This window comes from Linepithema humile, chromosome 1 (assembly GCF_040581485.1).
Source record: "Linepithema humile isolate Giens D197 chromosome 1, Lhum_UNIL_v1.0, whole genome shotgun sequence".
Lineage (NCBI taxonomy): Eukaryota > Metazoa > Arthropoda > Insecta > Hymenoptera > Formicidae > Linepithema > Linepithema humile.
Genome location: NC_090128.1, coordinates 15,064,322 through 15,090,633, shown reverse-complemented (window position 1 = coordinate 15,090,633; position 26,312 = coordinate 15,064,322). Strand labels below are relative to the sequence as shown.

Genomic DNA, 26,312 nt, shown 5'->3' with positions numbered 1-26,312 from the left:
CTAAATGGAATATGTCACTGTATTCTTCGCAGATTGCCAATATTGCTTTTTCTTCTTCGCAATTCATATGCGGTCCTCGGTCCTTATTGACTTCTTTATTTTTCCAATACACGATAAAGGTACTGTATCCTCCTCCTCGCATTTTCCGGTGGTTAAGATTTGTGCTTCCACCTTATTTTCTATAGACTCAATATCGACGTGTGGGGCTTGTATTTCGATCTCTTCGTCGGTGGTGTTTATTACGCTTACGGGACAGCTATAGTCACTGGCGTTTACTAAACAACCGCTGATGATCATCCCTGGTCGTGTCTCCAATACGTGCACGACTCCTAGAGCGTTTTCGCTTGTCGTGGCTTGCACGACTGTTTCACTTCGTGGTGCCAATGTTATTTTCTTATAAGGAAACAGCTTGAATGTAGTTTCTCCTATGGTTAATCGCTTAGTGGGGTACTCCCAATGCGTCACATGCCGTTTCAAAAAATCTGCGCCCAGAATTCTTTCATGTGTTATGGGGAAATCATCTCCCACCACATGTATCTTGTGTCTTATGCGCTTGTTGCGCATGGGTATATTGCCTTCAATTATCCCCAAAGTTTCCGTTTTTCTTCCGGTGGCGCCGATTAATGTAATTTTTTTCGTCATAGATTAGCGTTTCTCCCTTCAGATGCTTTAACTTTATTAATGTTAATGTAGCGCCGGTATCCACCAGCATGGTAGATATTTCTCCTTTTGCTTCTTTAACAGGGATTTTAATCAGATCCAAATCCGTGTTTGTTTGCGCTATTTTATCAGTATGTGCGACTTGTAGAGTTTTCGCTGGTCGAGCTGTTCTCTTGGCAGTGACCTCGCTCTCGTTGTCGCTATCGTCGCCCTTGCCCTTATCACTTTTAGTGTATTTAATGGCTCTTGGACGTACATTGTCGTTTGAGTTGGCCCCTTTTTCGGGTCGGCCGTTTAGCAGCCAACACTCGTCGCGCAAGTGTCCTGTCTTTTTGCAATGCTTGCAATATTTTTCAAGAGCGTTTACTCTTTGTCCGTCCGCCTTGGGTAAGTTGAATCGGTTAGTGAAGCGACTTGTGCGGCATTCGCGTCCGTGGTGGCCCCATTTGCCACATTTTGCACATTGCGGTGGTTTTTCTCGCGTGGTACCTACCGCTTTGTAATTAGGCTTATTCATTACGTTAAGGCCTCTCATTTTTTCTTCTGAGGCAGCCACTGCTATCGCCTCTTGCAGATTGCTGTAGTTCCGCGATTGGACTATTATTTTTATGTCCTCCTGCAATCCTAATTGAAAATTTTGCAGGGCCTGGCCTTGTATTGTTCCCTTAATCGTGTTCTTTTCGGCCACGGTGAGTCCCTTGCCTTCAATCGTTGACTCATAGAGTTTCATTGCGAGCTGATCCACTCGCAGGCCATATGCTTGAGCGCCCTCCCCCTGCTTTTGCTTGAGTGTGTTAAACTCTAACTGCAGGTGAGCAATGCTTTTACGGGTCGTATAGCATGCCTCAAGTTCTTGCTTCAGTTCTGCGAATGTTTGTATGTTTCGCGTCTGGAAATCGAGCATAACCTTTCCCTTTAGTTTAGTGCACAATATGGCCTTGAGTAACTGTGACTCTTCTGTAGGATTTATGCTTTTTATTGCATATGTGCTTGCGCTTAAAAATTCTTGGATTTTGTGCTGCGAGGTATGTCAATTTCCGGTATTATACTCCGCGCCTCTTTTAATTGCATGTAGCTGGTCGCGGGTAGGGACCTACTCCGTATATCGGATGGGCCACGTCCGTCTCTATTACACGTCGTGGTGAAACCTGTGCCCTATTATCAGGCCCGAACGCGACTGGTCGGATCGTGTTTCTTATATCGCGTTGCTGTTCTTGTAGATCGACGAACTGCTCTTGTAAGCGTAGTATTTGCGTGTGGAAGTGTTCCTGTATCCTTTGTAGTTGGACTCGCATGTCGCTCATAAATTCGACCATTATTTCCATCTGCTCAGTTTCGCGATTTCTTTGCGTTCCGGCCGCTATTACGGTCTCTTCGCCTTCGTTACTTAGTTGTTCGCGTAACGATTCTATATCTTTGTCTATCGCGCTGGCAGTTATATTGCGCGGTGCTTGGGCCATCGTGCTCTCGTATCTTATCTCGCGCGGATCGAATATACTGCTATCGTATGAGGTCAGTTTGGACTCGCTATTTGTTGACGCGCGACTCGGTGTTCTACTGCCTATTTGTCTGTTTCGACGCGTTTCCCTATCCTCACTTTTGGGTATTAGACTAGTATCTATTTCCCCGAAAGAGTAGTGTCGATTTATTTCTATATTCTCGTGGACTTCCGGATTCTCGCTTGCGTTTTCGGTACTACTCTGTGTTTCAAGTTCGCGATTTCCGCGTGTCGCACGCTGTGTTCCCTGATTCGGGTTTATAAGTGCGCTTATCGCTCGTTGGCCCTGGCTGCTGAATAGCCAGGATCGATTAAGTTGCACGTTGGGGTTATCGCGTTCTTCGGACATTAACGCCGCTTAACTTTTAGTGTACAATTTTTGTCAGTAACTTACAGAATTATTATCGCTCGCATGTTGAGTCGCTGCTCGTGCCGTTGCGTCGGGCTGTCTTCTGCGTCCGGCTGTCGGCTGTTGAGACAGGTCGCGGTTCGTCTCTGCGATAAGGCCGCTCTGCTCAGGTTGCGCTGATTCAGCTCCTGCGGCGTTCTGCTAGGCTCACGCTGTCCCTCTGCTGCTTGCTGCTGCGGGTTGCTTCGGCCTTGTCACTTTCTTGGTCACCAGTTTCAACACTTTAACTTTCGTTTTGCGTTGTTTTTAGCTCTGGCGCCTGTGCTTCTAACTCTTCGAGTTAAACTTCTTGGTCTAGCTGCAGCCGTGCCCAGGTCATCAGGGTATCCAGAACATCCAGGTAAACGGTAAAGATGGCGAATCCCACCGCTGCCACCAATTTGTTACGCCTACTTCGGTAGCGGTAGGCTCTGCGTAAAGATTCGGGATTCGCCGTGCTGGTCAAGGGGGCTTTGGCTCGGAGAGTTTAGAATAATTATGCACTTTAAATAGATTGAATAACTTTTATTTGGTATCTTCTTATTACACTTGTCACCTCACTCACTCGGCGACCGTACTACCGTGGTTACACGTGTACGCGACGTGTCGTGCTTCGTCCGGAACCTTGCTGATTAATAACCCGCGACGCTTTGTGTGCCGCCTTAATTTATACGGATCAGTGTTCGGAACACAATGAGACTTGAACTATATCGATCCATTGTGTTACCAAAATGCTGATCTGTTTAACCTACTTTAGACGCAAGTGACACTCGGGCTTCTAAGAACGAGTGCTCGCGTCAGCGTCTAATTGTTTAATAATTAAATAACTTTTGTCACAAATTCTCGAGAAGTGGTCTCGATTAATGGCCTTCTAAATGTTTATTATTGTTATTGCTTAATTAACCTATAATTATTACGTTGTGGTCTTTCGACACACAACATATGTATCAAAATTAATAATGTATACAGCATAATTAATGTTTTTGTAAATTTATCGAAATAAACGTTCAATGAGAGCTTGTCTTGCTGCAAACCTTTCTCCTGGCTGCCAATGTGGTAGATCTACCGGAACTTCTTCATATTCATCATATGGGTCATTTTCTTCATCCTCAGAAAGCTCATCACGGAATATAAGAGCAAAATTGTGTAGCACTGAACATGCTATTACGATAGTTGTAGAGCATAACAATTTTGTGCCAAGTCCTCTTGATAGACAAGGAAATCGTCGTTTCCATATGCCATATGTTCTTTCTACAATTTGTCTTGTTCTTCCGTGAATATTAGTATTGTACCTGTGTGAAAAAATAATACATATAAAATTTCAAAATAGATATTTGAATATTTGAATTATGCGACACATGAATTGAATAAATTTCCAATCTAATTAAATACATATATCTCTCTTGCAGAATTATATAAAATTATTCAGTATGAATGCAAAAAGAAATTTCACTCGCTATTCAATAAATATTTCTAATAAAGTGATATACGATTGAGAGTATTTGATATTAAACGAGAAAGATTTCTTACATTATTTCTTCGTCTGTCTGAGGATTTCCTATTGGTGTTAAAAGAAATGGTAAAGTTGGATAACCAGAATCACGAACTAGTTTTCCATTTAATCTTCCCTGCATATATTGCATATATATTCTTGAATTTTGGAAAATCCTGCTATCATGCTGACTGCCAGGATATTCTGGTACAACATCCAAAAATTCCATTTGTGGTCCAACTACGGTCTGTTATATTAAAGCAAATAAAGAATTAAATGTGTATTGTATATATATATATATGTTATCATTATATAAATAATTATTAGTATAATTATCAATTATCCCAGCAAACACAAAGTAACGGTAATATAAGTGTTTCAATGTCCTACTCAACAATATAACTGTAATATAACATGCCGCGCGCGCGCGCGCGCGTGTGTGTGTGTGTGTATGTGTGTGTGTGTGTGTGTGTATGTTACATAACAGTTAGTATTTTTGAATAGGACATTGAAACATTAAATGTTATATTACTGGGTGCTTTCCATTTAGCGACACAAGTCGACACAAGCATCATTCTATTTTTTTTTCAACAACAGCGAACAACAAAGATAGAATTATACTTATGACTTGTGTCGCTAAATAAAAAGCACCCAATGTTACTTTAATTTGCTGGGATGAATTATAGTAACATACCTGTACATTTAATGAAAAGTACCCTTTTCTATTTCGATATACTTCATCAATACGATAAAATCGTGTATGTGTTAAGCGTATATGTGTGCAGTCAATTGCACCATCAATCCCAGGTAAACCAATTGCTCCGTTACCATATCCAAGAATTCGAAATAGTTGATAATTTTCATTTTTTCTTTCTTGAGTAGTAGGCATTTTTATACTTTCTCTTATCAAACTAGCAAGTAGAGCAGATACACAAAATACAATTCTAGATATTGTTGGTTGTGATAATGCTACTGTATCTCCAATAATCATCTGTAACGTTAAAACGCATTTATTTTAATTATCTAATACATGTACATATATATAAAATAAAATAATCTATAAAATATATATTATCATGCGTCTAACCTGAAAACTTGAACTTGCGTAAAACCGTAGACAAACTAACAATTGTATAGCAGGAGAAACAGGTAAATCACGATTATTGATCTTCGTCAAATACTGTTCTATTTTAGGTAATATTCCATATAAAATCGATTCTTTAGAGAATCTAAAGCGTCTTTTAAATTCCGATTCTTCGTAAAATTCGAATGGGTTATTTGCATCACGGATATATCGTTTCGGAATTCGTATCACTCTAACATCTTCGATGTCTTCAATTTCTTCAATATTTATTGCTTGAATATCCATTTTTCTTGCTTAGCTTTAGCTTTTAGGACACAATACCACGTTGTAACCACACTTTTTTCACTAGCGATTTCAAATAATCACCTTAAGAACTCATTTGACTGGACTTCACAAAGACGGTCTTATTTTCACTTTTTTTACGTCATTTAAGATTGTCTTATTTGAAGACAGTCTTCACAAAGGTAATACTTAAGGCGCGATCTTAAGATTACCTTAAGTCGCAACTATGGCCGGTATTCATAGTCCGTTCTTATATTTAAGATTGTCTTAAGCACGGACTTATATTCGCTCTCTTCGTCACACATAGATTGTGTCTGACAAAGAGAGCGAATATAAGTTCGTGCTTAAGACGATCTTGAATATAAGAACGGACTATGAATACCGCCCATAGTCCGAACTTATTTATAAGACCATCTTAAGTTCGGTCTTAAGGTGGTCTTTAGATTCATAGTCAAAAGAAAGGCGGGTTTTGAGCAAATTCTTAAAGGAGCATCTTATTCAAGATAATCTTATTTGAAAACGTCTTAACGTGATTCATAAATCCATTTAAGCATGGGATTAAGACTATCTTATTAATCATGAATTCATAGTCATTAAAGACCATCTTATTTCACGTCATTTCACGTACACACTGACAAATAAGACGATCTTTACCAAGAGATGTCCGAGGACCTCTTGAGCAACATATTATTGCATTTTGGTTGTATCTTTTGGTTTTAGAATGAATTTAGAGAATCCAAGAAATTTGGATTTCCATATAAATTTTTCTAGTGACGAAGAAGGAGTAGAAGATGCGATAAGGCGTGCTCCTAAACGTTATCTTCGTGATTTTCAAAATCCTTTTGAATTTTATAGTGAAATAGAATTTAAAAGAAGATTTCGGTTTTCCAAAAATTCCGTGTTGTTTGGGATTTTTCCTTTAATAGAGCAAGGACTTGCCAAAATAAACAATCGAGGTTTGCCAATATCTCCTATTATACAATTATTAATATGTTTGCGATTTTATTCAACAGCAAGTTTTCAGGTACGTAATCACATATATATGTATAGTAAAAATTACATATATATACACACTAATATGCAATATAACATTAAATTATTACAAAATTTAATATATATTATATAAGATTTTATATATATATATATATTTATCTTTTGCAGCTTGTTTTAGGGGATATAATAACAATATCACAACCAACAATGTCACGAATTGTATTTAAAGTGTCCATTATATTAGTCAGCTATATCAACCGATATATAAAAATGCCATCATCAGAAAAATCGTATTTTGAGAATAAACGATTATTTAAAGAACTTGGACGTGGTAATGGAGGCATAGGCCTTCCTAGTATTGATGGTGCAATAGATTGCACACATATTCGTCTAGTGCACACAAGACTTCAAAATATTGACGAAATTTTTAGAAATAGGAAAGGATACTTTTCTTTAAATGTTCAGGTACATATACCCGTTTGAGTAACTTAATATTAATCTTATAAAGGAGTAGTACAACAATAATATGTTATCTAAGATGCTAAATTGTTTACGGAAAATTAAAATAATATTTAAAAAATACAGATATATAAGTATGTGACTTCAAGATTATACGGCGTTATAGAGAATTAAATAAATATATATAAAACAAAAACTCTAATTTTTATCTCATTTTTTTTCTTTGCAGATTATTGTCGGACCTCGCACGGAAATTTTAGATATCGTTCCAGAGTGGCCGGGTAGCCAGCATGATAGTCGAATCTTTCAAAATTCTCGCATATATATGCGATATAGACAAGGTCAATTGGATGGAATGCTTGTTGGAGATGCTGGATATCCCGCATTGCCTTTCTTACTTACGCCAATTAGTAATCCTACAACAGATGAACAAGAAAGGTTGATTGCATGCATATATATATTTAATAACTAGAATTTAATTTAATTAAAACTATAATTTAAAAATTTTTAAATAGTTGTAATATAATTTTTAATAATATATTTTTTATTTTAGATATAATATAATTCATAGGAGAACAAGAATAATTGTAGAAAGAACGTTTGGTATGTGGAAACGTAGATTTCCTTGTTTGTCAAAAGGGCTTACTACAAAATTGTCTACGTCTACAACAATCATTGTGGCATGTGCTGTTCTTCATAATTTATCATTAATTTTTAATAATAAATTAGACGATGATGATGATGATGAAGAATTAGAAAATGCAAATAACGAAGTTTCAGAGATCCAGCCTCACTGGCAGCCTGGAGATGGCTTTCTCGTAAGAAATGCTCTTATCGAACAACTATTTAGATAAAATTTCCTTTAAATACATTTTAAGTATATCCCATTATTATGTATATTATTATTAGTGTGTATAGGTATATTATATATATAATCATATATATTTCTTAGACATATTTTTATTTTGTTCCAAATTGTATTTTGTACTTCAAAAATGTACAGCACATAACGTAATAAACATAATATATAATATTGAGCATAAAATATTTTTAACATTTTTTGTTATAAACATTGTTTATTAAAATAAAATCTTATTATAAATATCTTTGGCAATATAAAAACATATCTTTCAACTAACACAAACATCTTTTATCACATACATCTTTGGCAAGACGATATCTTTGAACTAAATATATCTATATATTTAAAAATTTTCTTAAAATATTGCAACCGTATTGAAAACATTGCATATGTGTAAACTTATATTTTATATAACTTATTTAAACTTTTATCTAATAAAATAAATATTAGAAAATAAAGAAAACGTTTATTATACGTATCAATTAATATTTTCTTTATCTTCGAATGAACATTCTGTGATCCTAAGTTTTGCTCTACTAATTTGTATTTCTATTGTTTGTATTTCTTTTAAATGTTGTAACTGCATGCAATTCATTTCTTTCAAATGTTCTTCTTTCATTTTAGATATGTTTTCTTCATGAGTTTGTCTAATACGTGCTAATACAGCTTCTTGACTCATTACCTGTTGTATACGCTGTATCTTTAATTTTTCCTCTGTGTCTAGTAATTCTGTTGTTTCTCTGCTCTTTCGTTTTGTGTTGTCAATTTTTCTTTTTAATACTTGATGACTTGATGACTCTTCCGAAAAATCACATATAGTAAATCACATAAAGTCGTAGATTCTTTCTTACTCTTTTTTGCTATAACAAATGTATCTGTAAAAAAATAAAATACTTTTTCTACATAACTTACATACAAATGTTAATGTGCAAATATATAACATAAATACCTTGCAAAGTATTAATTTCTTCATTTGTAGATTTATTATTTTTGTCATTTATATTTATAAAAGATTCATCTTGTATCTTTATAGAACCATTTTCGTCTTGTATACTTATGGAACATTCATTATCAATATCAAATATTTCTAAATTTTGAGTAGATATGGCATCAAATGTAACATCACGCTTATCTAAAATGTATAGAAAAAATAAAAGTTATTAGAATTGAAAAGATAGAATTATATTTTTAATAATTTTAATGTTAATTCAAAAGTTTCGTACATACCATTAATTTCTGTCTCTGTCATGTTGGATGTAAAGAACACTGGAGCTGTCTTCATGAGATCAGGCGCAAGATTAAGAATATCAGGGTCAATGGTTGCTTCTGCCTCTTCCGGTCCTCCACCAGTTGTCATACGGGCTTGTTCTTCTTTCGTTAACGCTTCTCTTTGGCTTTGTTTTAGATTTGTCCATAACTTTTTCAACTGTTGTACTGTTCTCTAAAATTAAAATATTTTATATTATTACATGTTGATGCACTATTAGTTGTAGTTTTTACCTCTTCACAAATTAAAGTTGATTGATTGTATTTATTACAAATTTCGCTCCAGGCACATTCTTTGTCTTTCAATGTAGAACTGTCGCTTTTTTTTATTTCAATTATGTGTTTATATTCTTGTAGAATTTGCAGAAATACTTTTCTCTCCATAGTTGTGTAATGTTTACCCCTTTTAAGAGTTTTTTCTTTGCACGACATTCTGTAAATAAAATAATGGTTTAATTACAAAAAACTTTAAATAAATAATTTTTATAAATATAATTTTTATAATAATTAAGAATAAAATATATTCCAAGGCTGTTAATAATTCAAAGTCACAATGATTAAATAAAACTCAAACCATGTTCTAAATCCAGAGAAGTTTGATATGGTTATTAAAAGTTAATAGACTTGTATTTTAACTTTTAATTGTTTGCGTTTTATTTAATTGTTTTGATTTTTATATAAATATACTTTACTTACATTTTGTTAGCTACAATTTTCTTTTCTCACTATTTGATTTAGATTGATTTAGATAAAATTATCTCCCTGACACTATTATTTAATTTGTGAAACACTGAAATTTGAGTCATGGCTAATATAAAACTAAATGGTATAACTTCAGAAAATTGAATCTCAAATGCGACATTTCTATTGGTAAGTCCAATGGAAATATTACGGAAACATCCGAGTCATAAATAAGCATTGCCTTAAGTCCATCTTCGTACAGATAATCTTATATCAAATAAGAATTACTTAAATAAAAATTTCTCGACAAAGATCACCTTACATCGCGACTATGAATTATATCATTTTTGAGGTGATCTTAATTGAATAAGATAATCTTTAATAAGACAGTCTTAAGCATTATCTTGAGCTTCGACTATGAATACCGGCCTGAGACTTTAAAAATTTTGGCGACATCGGTGTAAAGTAGGGGGTACTACAGATTGATCTCTTCGGAAGAGGCGCTATATACAATTAAGATAGAACTTCACTTACAGGTAAGTTCGTTTAATCTTATAATAAATCACGAATTAAATAAAGTTGTTAATTATAATACTTTGCATTTAATTAAATTGTATGCGTCTAGTGCAATGACAAATACAAAAATAACTATGGTTAATAGTGTTGAAACGTCTAAAATTAACATTTCCCAAGATGAAGACGAAAATAGTGAGTTATCAGCACAATTGCTGTCAGATACTGAAAATGTACAGCATAACTCTGAATCGCAGGAAAGTTTTTCAATGACAGATAGCGAATGCAATAATGGTACAACTTTAAGAGAAGATTTACAACAATTCATAATTGAGCGTTGTATTGCACATAATATTTCAAACGAATTACTACGAATTTTGAGGAAATACGGTCACGTTGAATTGCCTACTGATGTTAGGGTTTTAGTTAAAACACCACGCAATACATCTACAACTTTTATTTCGCTGGGCAGTGGTAAATATATCCATTTTGGTCTTGCATCAGGTTTGAAACGATCAATAAAAATGTATTCAAATTTTATTAATGATAATAACGTTAAGATTAATATTAATGTTGATGGGTTGCCAATTTCAAAAAGTTCTGGTAGTCAATTCTGGCCAATAATGATTTCTATTCAAGATATTGATATATATACGTTGCCAGTTATAATTGGAGTTTATCACGGCATGTGCAAACCAAATAATTGCAATGATTTCTTACCAAACTTTGTCGATGAATTGGTATTACTTTCCAAAAATGGCATAATCGTTTCCAATAAAAAATATGCAGTTATTGTAAATGCAATAGTATGTGATGCTCCAGCAAAATCATTTATTACGTGTACAAAAGGTCATACGGAATACTTTGCATGTTCTAAATGCATTCAAGAAGATGATTTTGTGCGAAATAGAGTGATTTTTCTCGAAACAAATAACGCTTTACGTACAGATCAGTCATTTAGAAATCGGACTCAACCCGAACATCATAATGGTGATTCTATTTTAGAGAGACTTTCAATTGACATGGTATTGCAAATTGGGTTGGATTATATGCATCTTGTTTGTTTAGGTGTTATGAAACGAATGTTGCAATTATGGGTCAGAGAAAAAAAAGATGTCAGATTAGTAACAGGTGATGTTGATTCCGTTTCACATGATTTATTCGCAATAAAAAATTGCATTTTATCCGAATTTTCAAGAAAACCTAGATCTTTAAATGATGTAGACAGATGGAAGGCAACGGAATTCCGTCAATTTTTGTTATACACGGGTATAATTGTTATGAAATCTGTGCTATCTCCGTATTGTTACAATCACTTTATTACTCTTAGCATTGCTGTAAGGATATTGGCTGATCCTCAATTATGTATTTCATTCAATGATTATGCGAATTCATTGTTAATATCATGGTTTGTTTTTAATTATGGTAATATCTACGGTGATGAATATCTGTCTTATAATGTTCACAACTTGCTTCATATAGCCAAAGATGTACAAACCTTTGGTTGCTTAGATAATTTTAGTAGTTTCAAATACGAAAATTATATGCAGAAGATAAAACGAAAATTACACCAATCCGGAAAACCTTTAGAAGAGTTGTCTAATCGTATATTCGAAGAATCACAGCTTCCAATCCAACCGTTCCGCGTTATGCAATATCCAATCATTATTTTTAAAAATAACAGAATTTTGTATCTACAATTTCAAAATTTTAAAATTGGAATAAATGAAATTGATAATTGTGTTTTATTAGATAACAAGTCGGTGGCTTTTATTTTAGAAATATTTGAAGAGAATAATGTTTCATTTGTTCTTGCGCAGTGTTTTTTAAATCTAACTTCTTTTTTCACAACACCATGTCCTTCAGAAAGACTTGGCATATTTCAAATTTCAAAGAATACGACTTCAAATACTATTAAAATTCCAGTAACACGAATAACTAGAAAATGTTTAAAAGTTATAAACCTTTCTGAAGTAGGCTCTTACATCACAATTCCGCTTTTACTTACTGCAACAGAAAATACTGTTTAATTGCAATACCATATCAAATAAGTTTTTTGGTTTTTATCGGTCTTTATTTTTCATTATGCTTATATAGGTCATGGTCTTTATTTTTTGTTATGCTTAAATAACATTAAAATTTGAATTTATATATCAAGGTTGTTGTGTTACAGAGACAATTTATCTTAAAACTGGCGGAAATAATCAGAAATAAACTGTTTTCAATTAAGATTTATCGGTTTTTCTTGGTTTTCTTATTTTTTTATGCTTATGATCTTGAATTTTTTTTTAAATGACTGATCTGTATGTATTGATCCATTATTTGTAAACATTTCTTATTTGGTTAAAGTTCGTCGGTTTTTATTTGTCTTAATTTTTTTTATGCTTATTGGTCTCAAATTTGTTTCTTATTATTGGTCTCGAATTTTTTATATTCAACATATTGGCCTTACATTTATAAATATTGCTTTATTGGTCAAAGTTCCATCGGTTTTTGTTGGTTTTAATATTTTTTCTTCTATATTGGTCTAACATTTATAAAAACTGTAATTTATAAATTTATAAGGATGATTTCTAATAACGAATCAATTGTCTAATACAATCCGCAGTGGCTAAAACTTGATGAGGGCTTTGGCTTCAAATCACGTCGGTGGGTGCTGGGACTGTCAATTTTTAAATGGCAGAGTCCGCACTGACGAGATTTTCAGAGTCTAAGCCAGTGGGTGCTGGGACTATCTCTTTTTGGAGATAGAGTCCGCACTGGCTTGAATTCTATGAAAGCATTAGTCTCGAAATCACCTTGGGTTTTTATAATGCTAGCTTTACTTACTCAAGTTCTTTATTTGTAATAGCGCGTAGCGATAGATTTTTCACGGCTCAGATTTAATTTTGCCCTGTATCCTTATTGCACTCGTGATATATTGCAGCGTAAATTATTGAAAATTAGATGCAATAAATTTGATTGCATGTATTATAATGTTTCATATAAAAGTAATGTGAATTAAGAAGTTTTTTAACGTTAATAATGAACTATAAAAAATTTTCGAAATTAAAATTGATTCTTTCGTGTTCATCAAATAAACACTGAATATATCTAGCGGATCTATGTTGTTGTGTGTCGAAAGACCACAACGTAATAATTATAGATTAATTAGGCAATAACAATAATAAACATTTAGAAGGCCATTAATCGAGGTCACTTCTCGAGAATCCTGTAACAAAAGTTATTTAATTATTAAACAATTAGGCGCTGACGCGAGCACTTGTTCTTAGAAGCCCGAGTGTCACTTGCGTCTAAAGTAGGTTAAACAGATCAGCATTTTGGTAACACAATAGATCGATATAGTTCAAGTCTCATTGTGTTCCGAATACTGATCCGTATAAATTAAGGCGGCACACAAGGCGCCGCGGGTTATTAATCAGCAAGGTTCCGGACGAAGCACGACACGTCGCGTACACGCGTAACCACGGTAGTACGGTCGCCGAGTGAGTGAGGTGACAAGTGTAATAAGAAGATACCGAATAAAAGTTATTCAATCTATTTAAAGTGCATAAATATTTTAAACTCTCCGAGCCAAAGCCCCCTTGACCAGCACGGCGAATTCCGAATCTTTACGCAGCGCCTACCGCTACCGAAGTAGGCGCAACAATGTACAATGGCACTATTTGGTACTGAGGTAAATGTACAAAATAGCAAAGATTTAGTAACATTTATATAATAAAGTTTAAAATTGGAAAAGTTTAATTATTCGATTAAAATTATTAACATAGAGAATCGTCCAATTATGTCACTTTATTTATTCCTCAACTGACGATTTGGAAATATAAAACTTTTTTATTAATTTTATGAATAAATTTTTCTCAATCAAAATATGATAAAATTAGTAAAAAGATTTTTATTTCTCTGGACCTTATAAATTGATATGTTAGTAGTATAGCAACACGGGTTCTAACTCAGGTATCTGAGGGGGTGCGCGGGTGAAGGGGGGAAGAGGTTGAGGGGGAGGGGTTAATTCTGGAGGAGAGGGGATAATGACGTCATCGTTTTGTAGGAGAGGGGGTAATTTCGGAGCGGAGGGGGTGACGAGGGAGGTGCGGGAAAGAGGGGAAGGTATCGGATTACATAAATTCCTGGAAGAGATAAGGATTCCTGGAAGAGATAAGATAAGGATTGTTTATATAAACATGAGTCATATAGAGATAAGGATTGTTTATACAAATGGTATCGGATTACACTGCGTCAGCACTTTTGGAGTGGAAAGGGTGACGAGGGAGGTGAGGGGAAGGTATCGGATTACATCAATTCCCGGAAAAGATAAGGATTGTTTATTGGAAAGAGAACTGTTTATTGGTGCAGGTTTTTTTTCTACGCATCAAAGTAGAGCGCCATGTTGTCAGAATCATTATGTTTATAGTATACAGGTTCGTGCAGGTTTACGGATTGCGTCATCGCTATTTTTAGAACAGACAATGGAGGGGGTGATAAGGAATGTTTATACAAATTTTAAATAGTGTCGTGTGCAACAAGCGGGTATATAAAGCAAGTGAGAAAAATATGAATCTTCAAAGACAATCGCAATGGAGAAGGAGCGCGATCTTACCGTACGAGCAGTAAACATCAAAACGTTGGGAGAGTTCCTCCCATGGGACTACGAGTGCGACGAGTACCTCGATTCTCTGAGGGAAAAATGTTGCAAGAGGCAACGCACCGGAGTAGTCAACTCTCTGGTGGCGCAAATTGCGCGTCTGGAGGGTGTGAGGGACGCCCTGCACGAGCGTTTCGTGCCCGTCGGTGCCGGATACGGCGGATACGAGAAGAAGGGCTACACGTGAAAGGAGATCGAGACGGCGTTTAGGAACCGTGTGCTGACGGGTGTGGTTGTCAATCGCGAATACATCGATCCTCGTGAATTTTTTGAAAATGTAAAAAATACGGTTATCGAGCAGATCCAGGGCGTCATAGTGGAACACAACAGCGTTAAGATTAACACCGCGTTCAACGGGGAATTTATCGCGGGTAACAAGACAGCCGTGAAGACCATCGCCACCAAAAATTGCGAGTTGTTTCCCACATCCGATCTCAACGAGTGGTACACGAAGCATGTGGTTGACGTCATCCTGGCGTCTCTGGAGGAGTTTCAGGAACGCGACAGCGGATGGGCGTTGTCACGTATCTTGAATCTCACCGTCAATGTGAACAAGTTGAATCCTCTACGCGCGGGGTGCCACATCGAGTTACCGTGGCAAATTATGTTAAAAAGAGCAGTGGTCAACGTGAAATCAAACGATAATGCGTGCTTTGCGTGGGCAGTCGTCGCCGCTTTACATCCTGCGAAAAAAAATCCGGAAAGAACAATCGAATATCCACATTACTCGACGGTGCTCAACCTGTGCGGCATAGAGTTCCCCATGACGCTTCCGCAAATATCGAAATTCGAGAAACTAAACACCATCTCCGTCAACGTCTTTACCACCCAAGACTCCAAAATCGTCCCTCTGCGGCTCACCGACGACAAAAAGGAGAAGCACGTCAATTTATTGTACGTGCGTAAAAACAACGATGCACACTTTGCGTGTATAAAGAACCTGCCGCGGTTGGTGAGCTCACAACTGAGCAAAGAAAAATGTAAAAAATACATTTGCGATCGGTAAGTAAAAACACATTTATAGAATAATTCGATACTTTATTCGCAGTATTAATCATACAAATTATTACAAGTGTCTACACTATTTTCGGACGAGCGAGAAGTTGTCAGTCCACAGCGTCGACTGCGGGAAAATAAACGACTGCGCCGTCGTTCTCCCCAGCGAGGACGACAAGTGGCTGACGTTCCGGAATTACAATCGGAAGGAGCGGGTTCCGTTTGTAGTGTACGCCGATCTCGAATGTACGCTCAAGAGAAAGGAGGATCAGGACGGTACTACTTACGCCTACCAACATCACAGAGCCTTTAGCGTAGGATATTATGTAAGTTGCGCTTACGATAATTCGCTCTCTAGTTTTAAGTCATATCGCGGTGAGGATTGCACAGCGTGGTTCGTTAACGAACTGCACGATTTGACGCACCGCGTGAAAGCGATCCGCACCACCGTCGTCCCCATGGCGGATCTTACGCGGGAGGAATCGGAGGAATTCCGTAGCGCCGTAACGTGTCACGTGTGCGAGAAACCCTTAACAGCGTACGACACGCGGGTGCGCGATCATTGTCATCTGACCGGGCGTTACCGCGGTGCCGCGCACTCGTCGTGCAATCTAAATTACATAGACTCCGACGTTATCCCGGTGATATTCACAATTTATCCGGTTACGACGCGCATTTTATAATCAAAAACGTTGCCAATGCTTTCGAAGGCTACGTCGAATTGTTACCGCTGACGAAAGAACGTTACATTTCATTTACAAAAAATGTTAAAGATACCGAGAATCAAAATTCCAAAATTTGTATCAAATTACGATTCATCGATTCGTTCAGATTTCTCAATACAAGTCTCGACAAATTGGCATCTTATTTAACTGTGGATGAATTAAAAATTTCACGATCGGAATTCAAACATTTATCCGCGGAAAATTTCAATCTGCTTACTCGGAAAGGCGTGTTTCCCTACGAGTACGTCGACAGCGTCGACAAGCTCCGGGACACAAACCTACCATTGCGCGAATCGTTTTACAGCTCGCTCACCGGAGAAACGGTATCCGAGAGCGATTACGCGCACGCGACAAACGTCTGACAAACTTTTTCGATCGAAGATCTAGGCCAATACAGCGATTTGTATTTGAAAACAGACGTTCTTTTGTTGGCGGATATTTTCGAAAATTTCCGAAACATGTGTATTAAAAGTTACGGTTTAGATCCCGCTCATTATTACACTCTACCGGGATACACGTGGGACGGCATGTTGAAGCACACGCGTGTAAAATTCGAGTTGCTTACGGACATCGATATGGTGCTGTTTGTCGAGCGCGGTATACGCGGTGGTCTCAGCCAATGCTCCAACCGATACGCCGCCGCCAACAACAAATACATGTCATCCTACGACCCATCGGAACCGTCATCGTACCTAATGTACTATGATGTAAACAATTTGTACGGGTGGGCGATGTGTCAACCGTTGCCCTACGCCAAATTTCGATGGGTCGATGATGTCGCGAGCTTTGACGTAATGTCCGTTGCATCCGATTCGGCTACCGGTTACGTGCTGGAAGTCGATCTCGAGTATCCGGTGAATCTTCACGACGCGCACGCCGACCTGCCGTTCTGCCCGACGCGCGATAAGCCGCCCGGCAAGCGGGAGCTCAAGTTACTCGCAACGCTGTACGATAAGCAGCGTTATGTCATCCACTATCGTAATCTGCAGCAATGCGTGCGACATGGTCTGCGAATTGCAAAGATTCACCGCGTACTGCAATTCGCGCAATCTCTGTGGCTCCGCGGATACATAGAACTGAATACACAGTTTCGGACACGGGCGAAAAATGATTTCGAAAAAAATTTGTACAAATTGATGAACAACGCGGTTTTCGGCAAAACCATGGAGAATGTGCGAAATCACACGGATGTCCGGCTCGTTACACAGTGGGAGGGTCGGTACGGAGCGGAGGCTATGATCGCGAAACCGAATTTCCACAGCCGAAGCGTGTTCTCGGAGGATTTGATCGCCGTAGAGTTGCGAAAACTCGAAGTGAAATTCGACAAGCCGATCTACGTGGGTATGTGCATCCTCGACATATCCAAGACCTGCTTGTACGAGTTTCACTACGAGTACATGGCGCCTCTCTACCGCGACAATTGCAAAATTATGTATACCGATACCGACAGTCTGATATACTTTCTATACTGCGAGGACGCGTATCGGGATATGAAACGTGATATATCCAAATTCGACACGAGCGACTACTCCGAGGACAACGCTTACGGTATGCCGCGCGCCAACAAGAAAGTACCCGGTCTGATGAAAGACGAGAATAACGGTGCGATCATGACGAAATTTGTCGGACTGAGAGCGAAGATGTACGCGTTGAGAGTCACCGGCCAAAAAGACACCAAAAAGGTTAAAGGTGTAAAAAAGAGTGTAGTCGCTAGAACGATAACGTTCGACGATTACACTCGGTGCCTCAACGCCGAAATCGAGCTGACGCGGCGTCAGTCGTGCATCCGCTCAAAGATGCACGAGGTGTACACCGTGTCGGAGTCGAAGCTCGCGCTCAGTCCGTACGACGATAAGCGGCACGTCGTATCCGGTTCCACCGACACTCTACCATGGGGACATCGCGAGATACATTTGTAAATAATGCTTAGTAATATACATAGTGTTTAATTTATATAGTTTAATATTTTATGTATTATTAGTTTTTTTTTAAATGTATATATATATTGTAACATATTGTAGTAGTAATAAAGAACACCTTTGTATATATATGTATAATAGTTTATTATAATACAATGTATAATATACACAGTTTATTACAATACATCGTCTTTATTTATCCAAGAGTTGTGCGAATTGTCGAATTCCAACCACTTTACAAACACCTTGTCATCCTTTCGACGCAACACCTTCTCCACGAGATAAACGTCGGATTGAGCGGTCTTGAGCAATTCGTGCTCGTAAAAGCCTCCCGCGACCGGATCTCCGCGATAATCTTTAATCAGATACGTCACAGGATTGGTACGTTGCACCGTGGCGATCTTAAACACCTCCGTCGACCAATTCGGTGTGTATCCTTTCTCGAATACAGTTTTGAATTTGCTCACGCGCACCGGATCACCCACCCTGAATTTCGCCGGCGCGGTAATTTTTATTCTACTGTACACGGTGCTCAAGAGTCCCTTTGCGATCTCGGGAGTGACATCGATCGGGCGCATACCGATCGTACGATGTTTACGACCGTTGTATTCCGAGATCAATCGCGGTAAATCGTCGATCCACTTGTACGATCCCGCGAGCGAAAGGCCCTTTTCGTCCACGTCAATAGAAACAATGGTTACCCGTCTCCCGGACACTATGAAGGTGTTTAGCCGCTGTCACCAGATTTTTGGAATGGTTTACTCCATATAGGTGGTCATTTCTAAGGTCGCGGGCCGACTGATTCTGCAGCAGGTGTTCGGTCCTTGGTGGATATGAATGTGATTTTCACAGGTTGTAATAAATGCTTGATTTTCTTACAAATGGTTATTCATTTTTATTCACTCCCTTTTTCCATTCATATATCTGTATATCATTGATTACAAAATTCAAAAAAAAAAAATTCTTAAACATCCTAGTGCTATTTTCTAAAATGTATATTATAGATTATTAATAGAATCATCAAAATATCTTAAAATTACCCTCTAAATACTCAAATTCTAAGAATATATATATATATATATATATATATATATATATTTAATTTTTACATTTTATCATTGATAAGAATAGTATTTTATTAAAATTTATATTATTATTTATATAGATGATGATGGCATTGTTCGACGAAGCTTTGTTGACAACGAAGATGTCATTCTGCCAGTTCGTGAACACATTACAGGTAAATAGTGATTTTGATTGAAATCCTGAAAATTACAGAACTTAATCCAATGACACACAGTCCGTTTTTGCTTACTGGCTTAAGTCTGCATTTTCTAATAAAATTTAGAAACTATTAAAATACTTTCAACAATAAATAAGGAAGCATCACAAAGGGAAAATAAAACTAGATCTCTCAATAAAAGAAATAATCGAAAAGCTACGAAATCTACGTTTAATTATGACGAGGAGGAACTCTTAATTTTATCCGTTCAAGAAAGAAGATCTCTCTGGGATTTTACTATTCCACTAGAGCAGCGATGCCTACGATTGACAAAAAAATTGTGGGATGAAGTGTCTGAAACATTGGGAGGTAAAAAAAACATTAAAAATATTTGTGGCTGAATAATTCAAAGAAAAATTTTTCTTACAGGTAAGCTTAGCGGAGAAAAAGCAAAAAAAAAATTTTTAAATTTACATGACGTTTACCGACGAATAATTCATTCCGAAAATCACCCCAGTGGATCGGCTAGACCTTCTCCTACACAAAAATGGCACCATTACGACTCCATGGAGTTTCTGCGCGATCTGTGCCTTGTCAAGAAGTAAAAATTAAATATTTTTATTAGGTACGTTTTCAAACTGTTTCATTTTTAACTTGTAATTTTTATATTTCTAGGGGAAAAGCTTCAAATATTGACACTGATGATGACACTTCAAGTATTGGCGAATCAATAAATAATGCAACTGGCGATGGCAATAATGATGAAGAGTTAGAAGTATTAGGTACTTGATTTATATTTATATCTGTTTGAATGTTTAAAAGTAAAATGTGATCTTCAAAAAATAATATGCTGACGCTCGATGCTCAATTTCAACATTAGAAGACATCATGTAGTCGAAAATACTGCAAAGATTTGTTATTTTTAGTCACATGATGTCTTGTAATGCTGAAATTGAACGTCGAGCGTCAGCGTAAAAAGATATTTTAAAAAAAAAAAAAAAAAACCAAAAAATTAAAGGAAAAAAAAAAAAAAAAAAAAAAAAAAATGGGACAGCAGTCCAGTGCACTGGAAAGGATTGCCGATTCGCTCTGTCAACCATCAACTCCATTTGTAATACCACCAGCACCCAAACCCGATGAAATTGATTCGACTTTAGCAGTTATTGGATGCAGATTAAGATTGATGAATCGAAAGAATCAGTTAGATGTTATTCAACGAATTATGAACTTAACTTATAATGTACTTCAAAAAGAAGATTAATTATTAATTATTTTAGTTCTCTTATTTTCTTATTGATTATTCTATTTTTGCAAAATATGTATGTATAAGTTTTATTTGTTCGCTTCATTTTATTATTGTTTTGGTAAAATACAATATAACAAAGTTTATAAAAGTTTATAAAAAAGTTTATAAAAGCATATTAAAGTTTATAAAAAAGATTGTATGTTATTATAATAAAGTTTATAATAAATTTTAAATTAACCACTGACATTTTATAATTTTTAATGTCATATTACATATTTTCATTTAAATTGCATATATGCAATTAGTAAATGATCATAAAAACTAACAATGATGGAATTGCCACGGTATGGCACCTTCGCTATTAAAATATTTGCAAAATTCTTCTCGAATTTGCATTGCTCGACGAGAACTATTATTAGAACCGCACTGAGTTATATCTGCAAATGCACTATTATTTATACAACCTCTCCAAGAACCTGGAACAAAGCCGTCATCATCTTCCTGATCAATTAGTGTTGGAGTAACATATTCATTTTCTCCAATATCCCTCCAACGAATCCAATTATGGAGGCATACGATGGCTTTAACAATTAAAATTGTTTTTTCTATACTACAATTGATCGGTCACTTCAAAATTCTCCATTGGCTGACTAGAATACCAAACGTATTCTCAATTGTTCTTCTAGCTCGACTCAATCGATAATTATAAATATTTCGCTCATTATTTAAACCACCTTTTCCTGGATAAGGCCGGAGCAAATAATCTGTCAACTGAAAAGCTTCATCACCCACCAGAACATATGGTAAAGGCGGTCCACCTGGGCTGAGAGGTTTTGGTGCAGGTACATTCATTTCCTTTGAATTGAATTTCAGACCCATTTTTGAATCTTTAAAAATACCACCGTCATTGCGGCGACCATAGGCTCCTATATCGACGAACGTGAACATACAGGGTGTCCCAGACTTACCGAATAACCGGTTCAGGGTAGACTCCTAAGGTTGTTCTGAGACGAAAGTTCCTTTGGCAAAATGTCGAGGGTGTCGTAATTTCGGCGTTATGAAGGGTAAAAGTTTCCCAATCAATGCGCTGAATTTTCCCGCGCTCAGGGACATCGCATATCAAAAGAGCCCCGTGCATCGCGCAACGATTGACTCGATCGAGCGCGTTTCTCGCGATTGTTCACGCATTCACTGTTCACTGTTTCACAGTACTCCACAGGAAAAGTGGAGTCAGATCCGCCGGAGACCTCGCCGGCCAGTGCACGGGCGCACTCCGCGTAAGATTTATCTATCCGCGTATCTCGCGTTTAACACGCGACGCGTTTTCGCGCACGTGTGTGGCGAGGCTATCGTCGCGTCACTTTTCGACACTTTCTTCGCGACATTGACATTCGTATGACCGACAAAAAAGGGCAGACTGATCGCTCACTGAATTGCACAAAATCACGACACGCGCGCGGAACTGTCAAGCACTAGCGTGAAGCATCGTGCGCTCCCGCGATAGAAAATCGATATGAGCACTGCGAGGTATGACCTACCGCGCCTTACGTCAATACGGAGCAATCAATGTGCACTGACCGGCGAGGTCTCCGGCGGATCTGACTCCATTTTTCTTGTGGAGTACTGTGAAACAGTGAACAGTAAATGCGTGAACAATCGCGAGAAACGCGCTCGATCGAAACAATCGTTGCGCGATGCACGGGGCTCCTTTGATGTGCGATGTCCCTGAGCGCGGGAAAATTCAGCGCATCGATTGGAGAACTTTTGCTCTTTATAACGCCGAAATTACGACACCCTCGACATTTTGCCAAAGGAACTTTCGTCTCAGAACAACGTCAGGAGTCTACCCTGAATCGGTTATTCGGTAAGTCTGGGACACCCTGTATATTGTGCATCACAGATTCCAAGGAGAACAATACTATGGCTATTCTTATAGTTATAATAAGATGATCCTGCGTTAGGTGGACACTAAAAAAAAAAAAAAAAAGAATATTTAAATAAAAAATAAATAAAGAATATTGTGGTATTAAACTTGTAATTTCTTCAATGATAAATGTAGCATTGATCAGTGACATTGCCTCAATAATAACATGTTTGCCGTCAATTGCTCCTATGCAATGATTAAAATCCCATCTTTCTTCAAATTTTGTAGCAAGGTGTAGCCACTTCTCTGTAGTTTTTGATGGTGAAATTACTTCCCGACAAATAGAGTTCCATATAGCATTACATGTTTCACGTATAACATTGCTTATTGTCGATACTCCAGCGAGATAATGATACGACATCGAATGCATCGAATCGCCAGTTGCTAAATATCTAAATATAATTAGATCAAATATAATTTTTTTAATTAATGACGTAATGCAATTATAAATAAAGATAAGTAAACCTCAATGTTATAGATAATCGTTCTGCGGGAGGCAATGGTTCTCTAATCACGGTTTGTTTAGTGATTGCAGGTGCCACTAAGTGTAACAACTCCTCAAATTGCGTTGCTGTCATACGATAATAATTCCGGAACTTCTCTGGTGTTAATCTCGGCACAGATACATAATAAAATCCATGTTCACGTCGTCTTTCAAATAATGGATCAATCCAAAACCTCTTTTTTTTATATTTTTTTTTCAAATTTGTACATTCATTAATGCATACAGCTACTATTAATTTATTTCTCCGTCGTTCCTCTTCATTTTTATTATACACAATCGCGGCAAGTTGACAGATCCACTTGTGATATCTTTCTTGATATGACATTTTAGAGTATTTATTTTACACAACACGCACAACACAATCAATATAATTGTAAAAAATCTATCGCTTAGCCCATTTACACGAGCGATATATGATCAAAGTTAGCGACATATGAAATCACGTGACTCATTTGTCGCTGAATATGAGCGACGAGCGACACCATGAATACGAAGCTTCATAGACATAGGAATATAGAGACGGAGCATAAGCTCAATACATAGACGAGGGGAGTGATGCCACTGAGGGACGGGTAGTAGCCCATTTTTTATTGGTCAAAATATTGGTCAAAATGCGCATGTGCAATTCCCCTTAATATGAAAAATTGTCAACCATAGTTACGATTTCTTTCCTCTTTTAGAGAAATTAATTACTGTAAATATTAAATTGGTTAGTGATTAATTACTTTAAGTATTGAAAGCACTAACAACAGTGCTCTTAATACTTAAATTAAATAATAAATTATTAACCAATTCTTTACATTACAGTAATCAATTTTTTTAAAGATGCCTAATAACAATAAGGAAAGTATAACGGAAGATATCAATGGAAAATACGCAGTAACAAAAAAAATTTACTAAAATTAATTAAAAAATATTTAACAAGAAAAAGAAAGAAAAATTTTTTAAACTATACACGTAAAAAATAATAATAGAAGAGGAAGGAAACAAAGAAGAGAGAGAGAGAGAGAGAGAGAGAGAGAGAGAGAGAGAGAGAGAGAGAGAGAGGAAAAGAGAGAGGAAAAAAGAGAGGAAGAGAGAGAGGAAGAGAGAGTTTAATAGAATTAAATACATCATTATATGATTATACAAATAGTATTTATTATTATATTATACTTACATGTTTATTATACAACATGCATTGTAAAAAAATATACATACATAGTTTATTACATACCTTTAAATAATGGTATTTTATTATACAATTGGCGATAACTAGGTTTATTTTTAAAATTTAAAGTTATATAATGTAATCTTATTTTAATGTATTTTTGAATAATCGCTCGTATTAAATGCACAATATGATTTTCTAGAGGTGACTGATCATGTGTATGCTCTTTTAAATCTTCAAATAAAGATATATTGATGAATAATTTTAAGACTTGATTAGAAAGATATGCCTCATGAAACTTTTTGTTCTGTTACGTCCTGATCAGACTACACGATTCTTTTCTTTTCATTAAATACCAGACCTAGTAAACGCGGAACCAACAAAAACTCTTAAGAAATATTATAACGCCAGAGCTGTTTTTCTCATGAGACACCAGGAGCTCAAATCTTCTCACAGAGAAAAATAGCATGGATATTTCAAAATACCTTGGCCGCTCAGCGTGCCTATCGTCGTCAGAAAAACCGTAAAAGTCAAAACTTCGCGGTAGCTGGAGTCCTTAACCGACTCCAGACGGTTAGAGTAAGAGATAAAAAGAAAAACTGGCACCAGCTAGTCATATTCTTGGATTCCACCTACGGGAACTCTAGCTAGTAGATAGGGTTTTACCGAGTAACGATCGGGGAATGACCGCAGTCGCATGCCGAGAAGGCGCGACACCTGATACGGCGCACGTGTTTAGTAGGTCTGGGAAACCGAGATGCATTAGTCGCACTCTCCACGCGACACCAAGGGCACGCGACAGTCGTAAACTGTCAAATTTATTAGATCAGTGACCCAAGGCTTTGCGAACTTATATACCGATTCTTAACCATCCAATCCGAAAGCCGAGAATCGGGGCAAGCACCTCTATAGACCACCCATTCCATCGTATGGTCTAAAGACTACGCCCACCCAGATCTTAAGACACTGAGATGCACCCCACCTATACTAATTAACACCAACCGGGTTACGCCACCTCAAAAACCTACCCCCATCATATATGGACCCGAAACGACGCTATTCCTTATTCATTAGGGCCTCTTTCTTCCTATCTCATTTCAAGTAACCTAATCATCTAAACCCAATCCTATTAGCTAAAAATGACGCCATCCTCCCCCACATTAAAAATTTTCTCGCAAGACTAATTCCTATTCGATCCCCGCTCCAAAAACCTAAGATTTTCCAAAGGGATCTACCCCAAAGAAAAAGTATAAAAACCCGTGTTCTGGTGGCTCCGGACACAATCACACACAGTTTTTCAAGCAGTTTTGCGCAGTTATTCCGTTTAGCTCAGTTTTCTCGAAACAGTTTTTCGAGTAGTTCGGGGGCGCGAATCAAAGAGTAAAACCAGTTGATACTTTGTCGCGACCAAGTGGTGCATCTCAAGTAGAGGGCCCATCACCCTGACGACACCATTCCGCAGCAGGGTGCCCACACGTTTACAAAAAAGGGGTCCGACGCTCATATAACACCTTCCCTCAACGGGGCGCCTGCTCAGAACCACCGAACATAGTCAACCTGATCTGAAACTATCCTACAACGAGTAAGTTAGTTCATTTGTTTTTTTTTCTCCTCTCTTTAGTATTCTCTTTATTCCTTTTATGTGATCCGTCCCTATTTCGGTTAAAAATTTTTTTTGTGTTATTTGTCAGTGAGAACTAAACATTCGCCGCGACCCAACAATCGTCGGAACCGCTCGGATCTCTCGGCATTTGCTCTCTGCCTAGCTATATTTCTCCCACCATACGTTAGATACGCTGCGA

At 36.9% G+C, this 26,312-nt stretch overlaps 4 protein-coding genes, 1 long non-coding RNA gene and 1 pseudogene across 7 annotated transcripts; 3 read left to right on the top strand and 3 right to left on the bottom strand.

Moving 5' to 3' along the window:
• Positions 1-3,514: 3,514 nt before the first annotated feature.
• Positions 3,515-5,468, bottom strand: LOC105673461 (putative nuclease HARBI1). Its single transcript, XM_012369144.2, has 4 exons — positions 5,126-5,468; positions 4,733-5,029; positions 4,077-4,285; positions 3,515-3,838 (listed from the first exon to the last, which is right to left on the bottom strand). The coding sequence occupies exons 1-4, from the start codon at positions 5,405-5,407 to the stop codon at positions 3,538-3,540; spliced, it is 1,089 nt and encodes a 362-aa protein (XP_012224567.2). The 5' UTR covers positions 5,408-5,468; the 3' UTR covers positions 3,515-3,537.
• A 657-nt stretch (positions 5,469-6,125) lies between these two features.
• LOC136997473 (putative nuclease HARBI1) lies at positions 6,126-7,713 on the top strand. Its single transcript, XM_067348379.1, has 4 exons — positions 6,126-6,428; positions 6,566-6,862; positions 7,086-7,294; positions 7,410-7,713. Exons 1-4 carry the CDS (start codon positions 6,126-6,128, stop codon positions 7,708-7,710), a joined length of 1,110 nt encoding a protein of 369 aa, XP_067204480.1. The 3' UTR covers positions 7,711-7,713.
• LOC136997474 (uncharacterized) lies at positions 7,133-11,299 on the bottom strand. 3 transcript variants are annotated; one of them, XR_010888216.1, is made up of 4 exons: positions 9,681-11,299; positions 8,946-9,417; positions 8,401-8,850; positions 7,133-7,272 (listed from the first exon to the last, which is right to left on the bottom strand). It is a non-coding gene; the product is annotated as an uncharacterized lncRNA (long non-coding RNA). The 3 variants fall into 3 exon arrangements; XR_010888215.1 differs by lacking the exon at positions 7,133-7,272 and having other exon boundaries at positions 7,734-8,850; positions 8,946-9,159; positions 9,219-9,417; positions 9,681-11,293; XR_010888214.1 differs by lacking the exon at positions 7,133-7,272 and having other exon boundaries at positions 7,731-8,850.
• Positions 11,300-14,755: 3,456 nt separating this feature from the next.
• LOC105677353 (uncharacterized) lies at positions 14,756-16,712 on the top strand. The gene is made up of 2 exons (XM_067348145.1): positions 14,756-14,965; positions 15,014-16,712. Exons 1-2 carry the CDS (start codon positions 14,756-14,758, stop codon positions 15,827-15,829), a joined length of 1,026 nt encoding a protein of 341 aa, XP_067204246.1. The 3' UTR covers positions 15,830-16,712.
• A 73-nt stretch (positions 16,713-16,785) lies between these two features.
• Positions 16,786-18,463, top strand: LOC105677358 (uncharacterized). The gene has a single exon (XM_012375932.2). The coding sequence runs from the start codon at positions 17,003-17,005 to the stop codon at positions 18,461-18,463; it is 1,461 nt and encodes a 486-aa protein (XP_012231355.2). The 5' UTR covers positions 16,786-17,002.
• Positions 18,464-18,906: 443 nt separating this feature from the next.
• LOC136997472 (uncharacterized) lies at positions 18,907-23,063 on the bottom strand (annotated as a pseudogene).
• Between the last annotated feature and the right edge of the window lie 3,249 nt (positions 23,064-26,312).

Excerpts from the sequence above, each read along its gene's own strand:
- LOC105673461 (XM_012369144.2), bottom strand. The coding sequence starts at position 5,407 with ATGGATATTCAAGCAATAAATATTGAAGAAATTGAAGACATCGAAGAT. Across the intron at positions 5,030-5,125 it reads ACGCAAGTTCAAGTTTTCAG|ATGATTATTGGAGATACAGT; the intron begins GTTAGACGCATG and ends TTAACGTTACAG. Across the intron at positions 4,286-4,732 it reads ACTTTTCATTAAATGTACAG|ACCGTAGTTGGACCACAAAT; the intron begins GTATGTTACTAT and ends TTAATATAACAG.
- LOC136997473 (XM_067348379.1), top strand. The coding sequence starts at position 6,126 with ATGAATTTAGAGAATCCAAGAAATTTGGATTTCCATATAAATTTTTCT. Across the intron at positions 6,429-6,565 it reads ATTCAACAGCAAGTTTTCAG|CTTGTTTTAGGGGATATAAT; the intron begins GTACGTAATCAC and ends TATCTTTTGCAG. Across the intron at positions 7,295-7,409 it reads ACAACAGATGAACAAGAAAG|ATATAATATAATTCATAGGA; the intron begins GTTGATTGCATG and ends TTTTTATTTTAG.
- LOC105677353 (XM_067348145.1), top strand. The coding sequence starts at position 14,756 with ATGGAGAAGGAGCGCGATCTTACCGTACGAGCAGTAAACATCAAAACG. Across the intron at positions 14,966-15,013 it reads TGCACGAGCGTTTCGTGCCC|GAGATCGAGACGGCGTTTAG; the intron begins GTCGGTGCCGGA and ends TACACGTGAAAG.
- LOC105677358 (XM_012375932.2), top strand. The coding sequence starts at position 17,003 with ATGTGTATTAAAAGTTACGGTTTAGATCCCGCTCATTATTACACTCTA.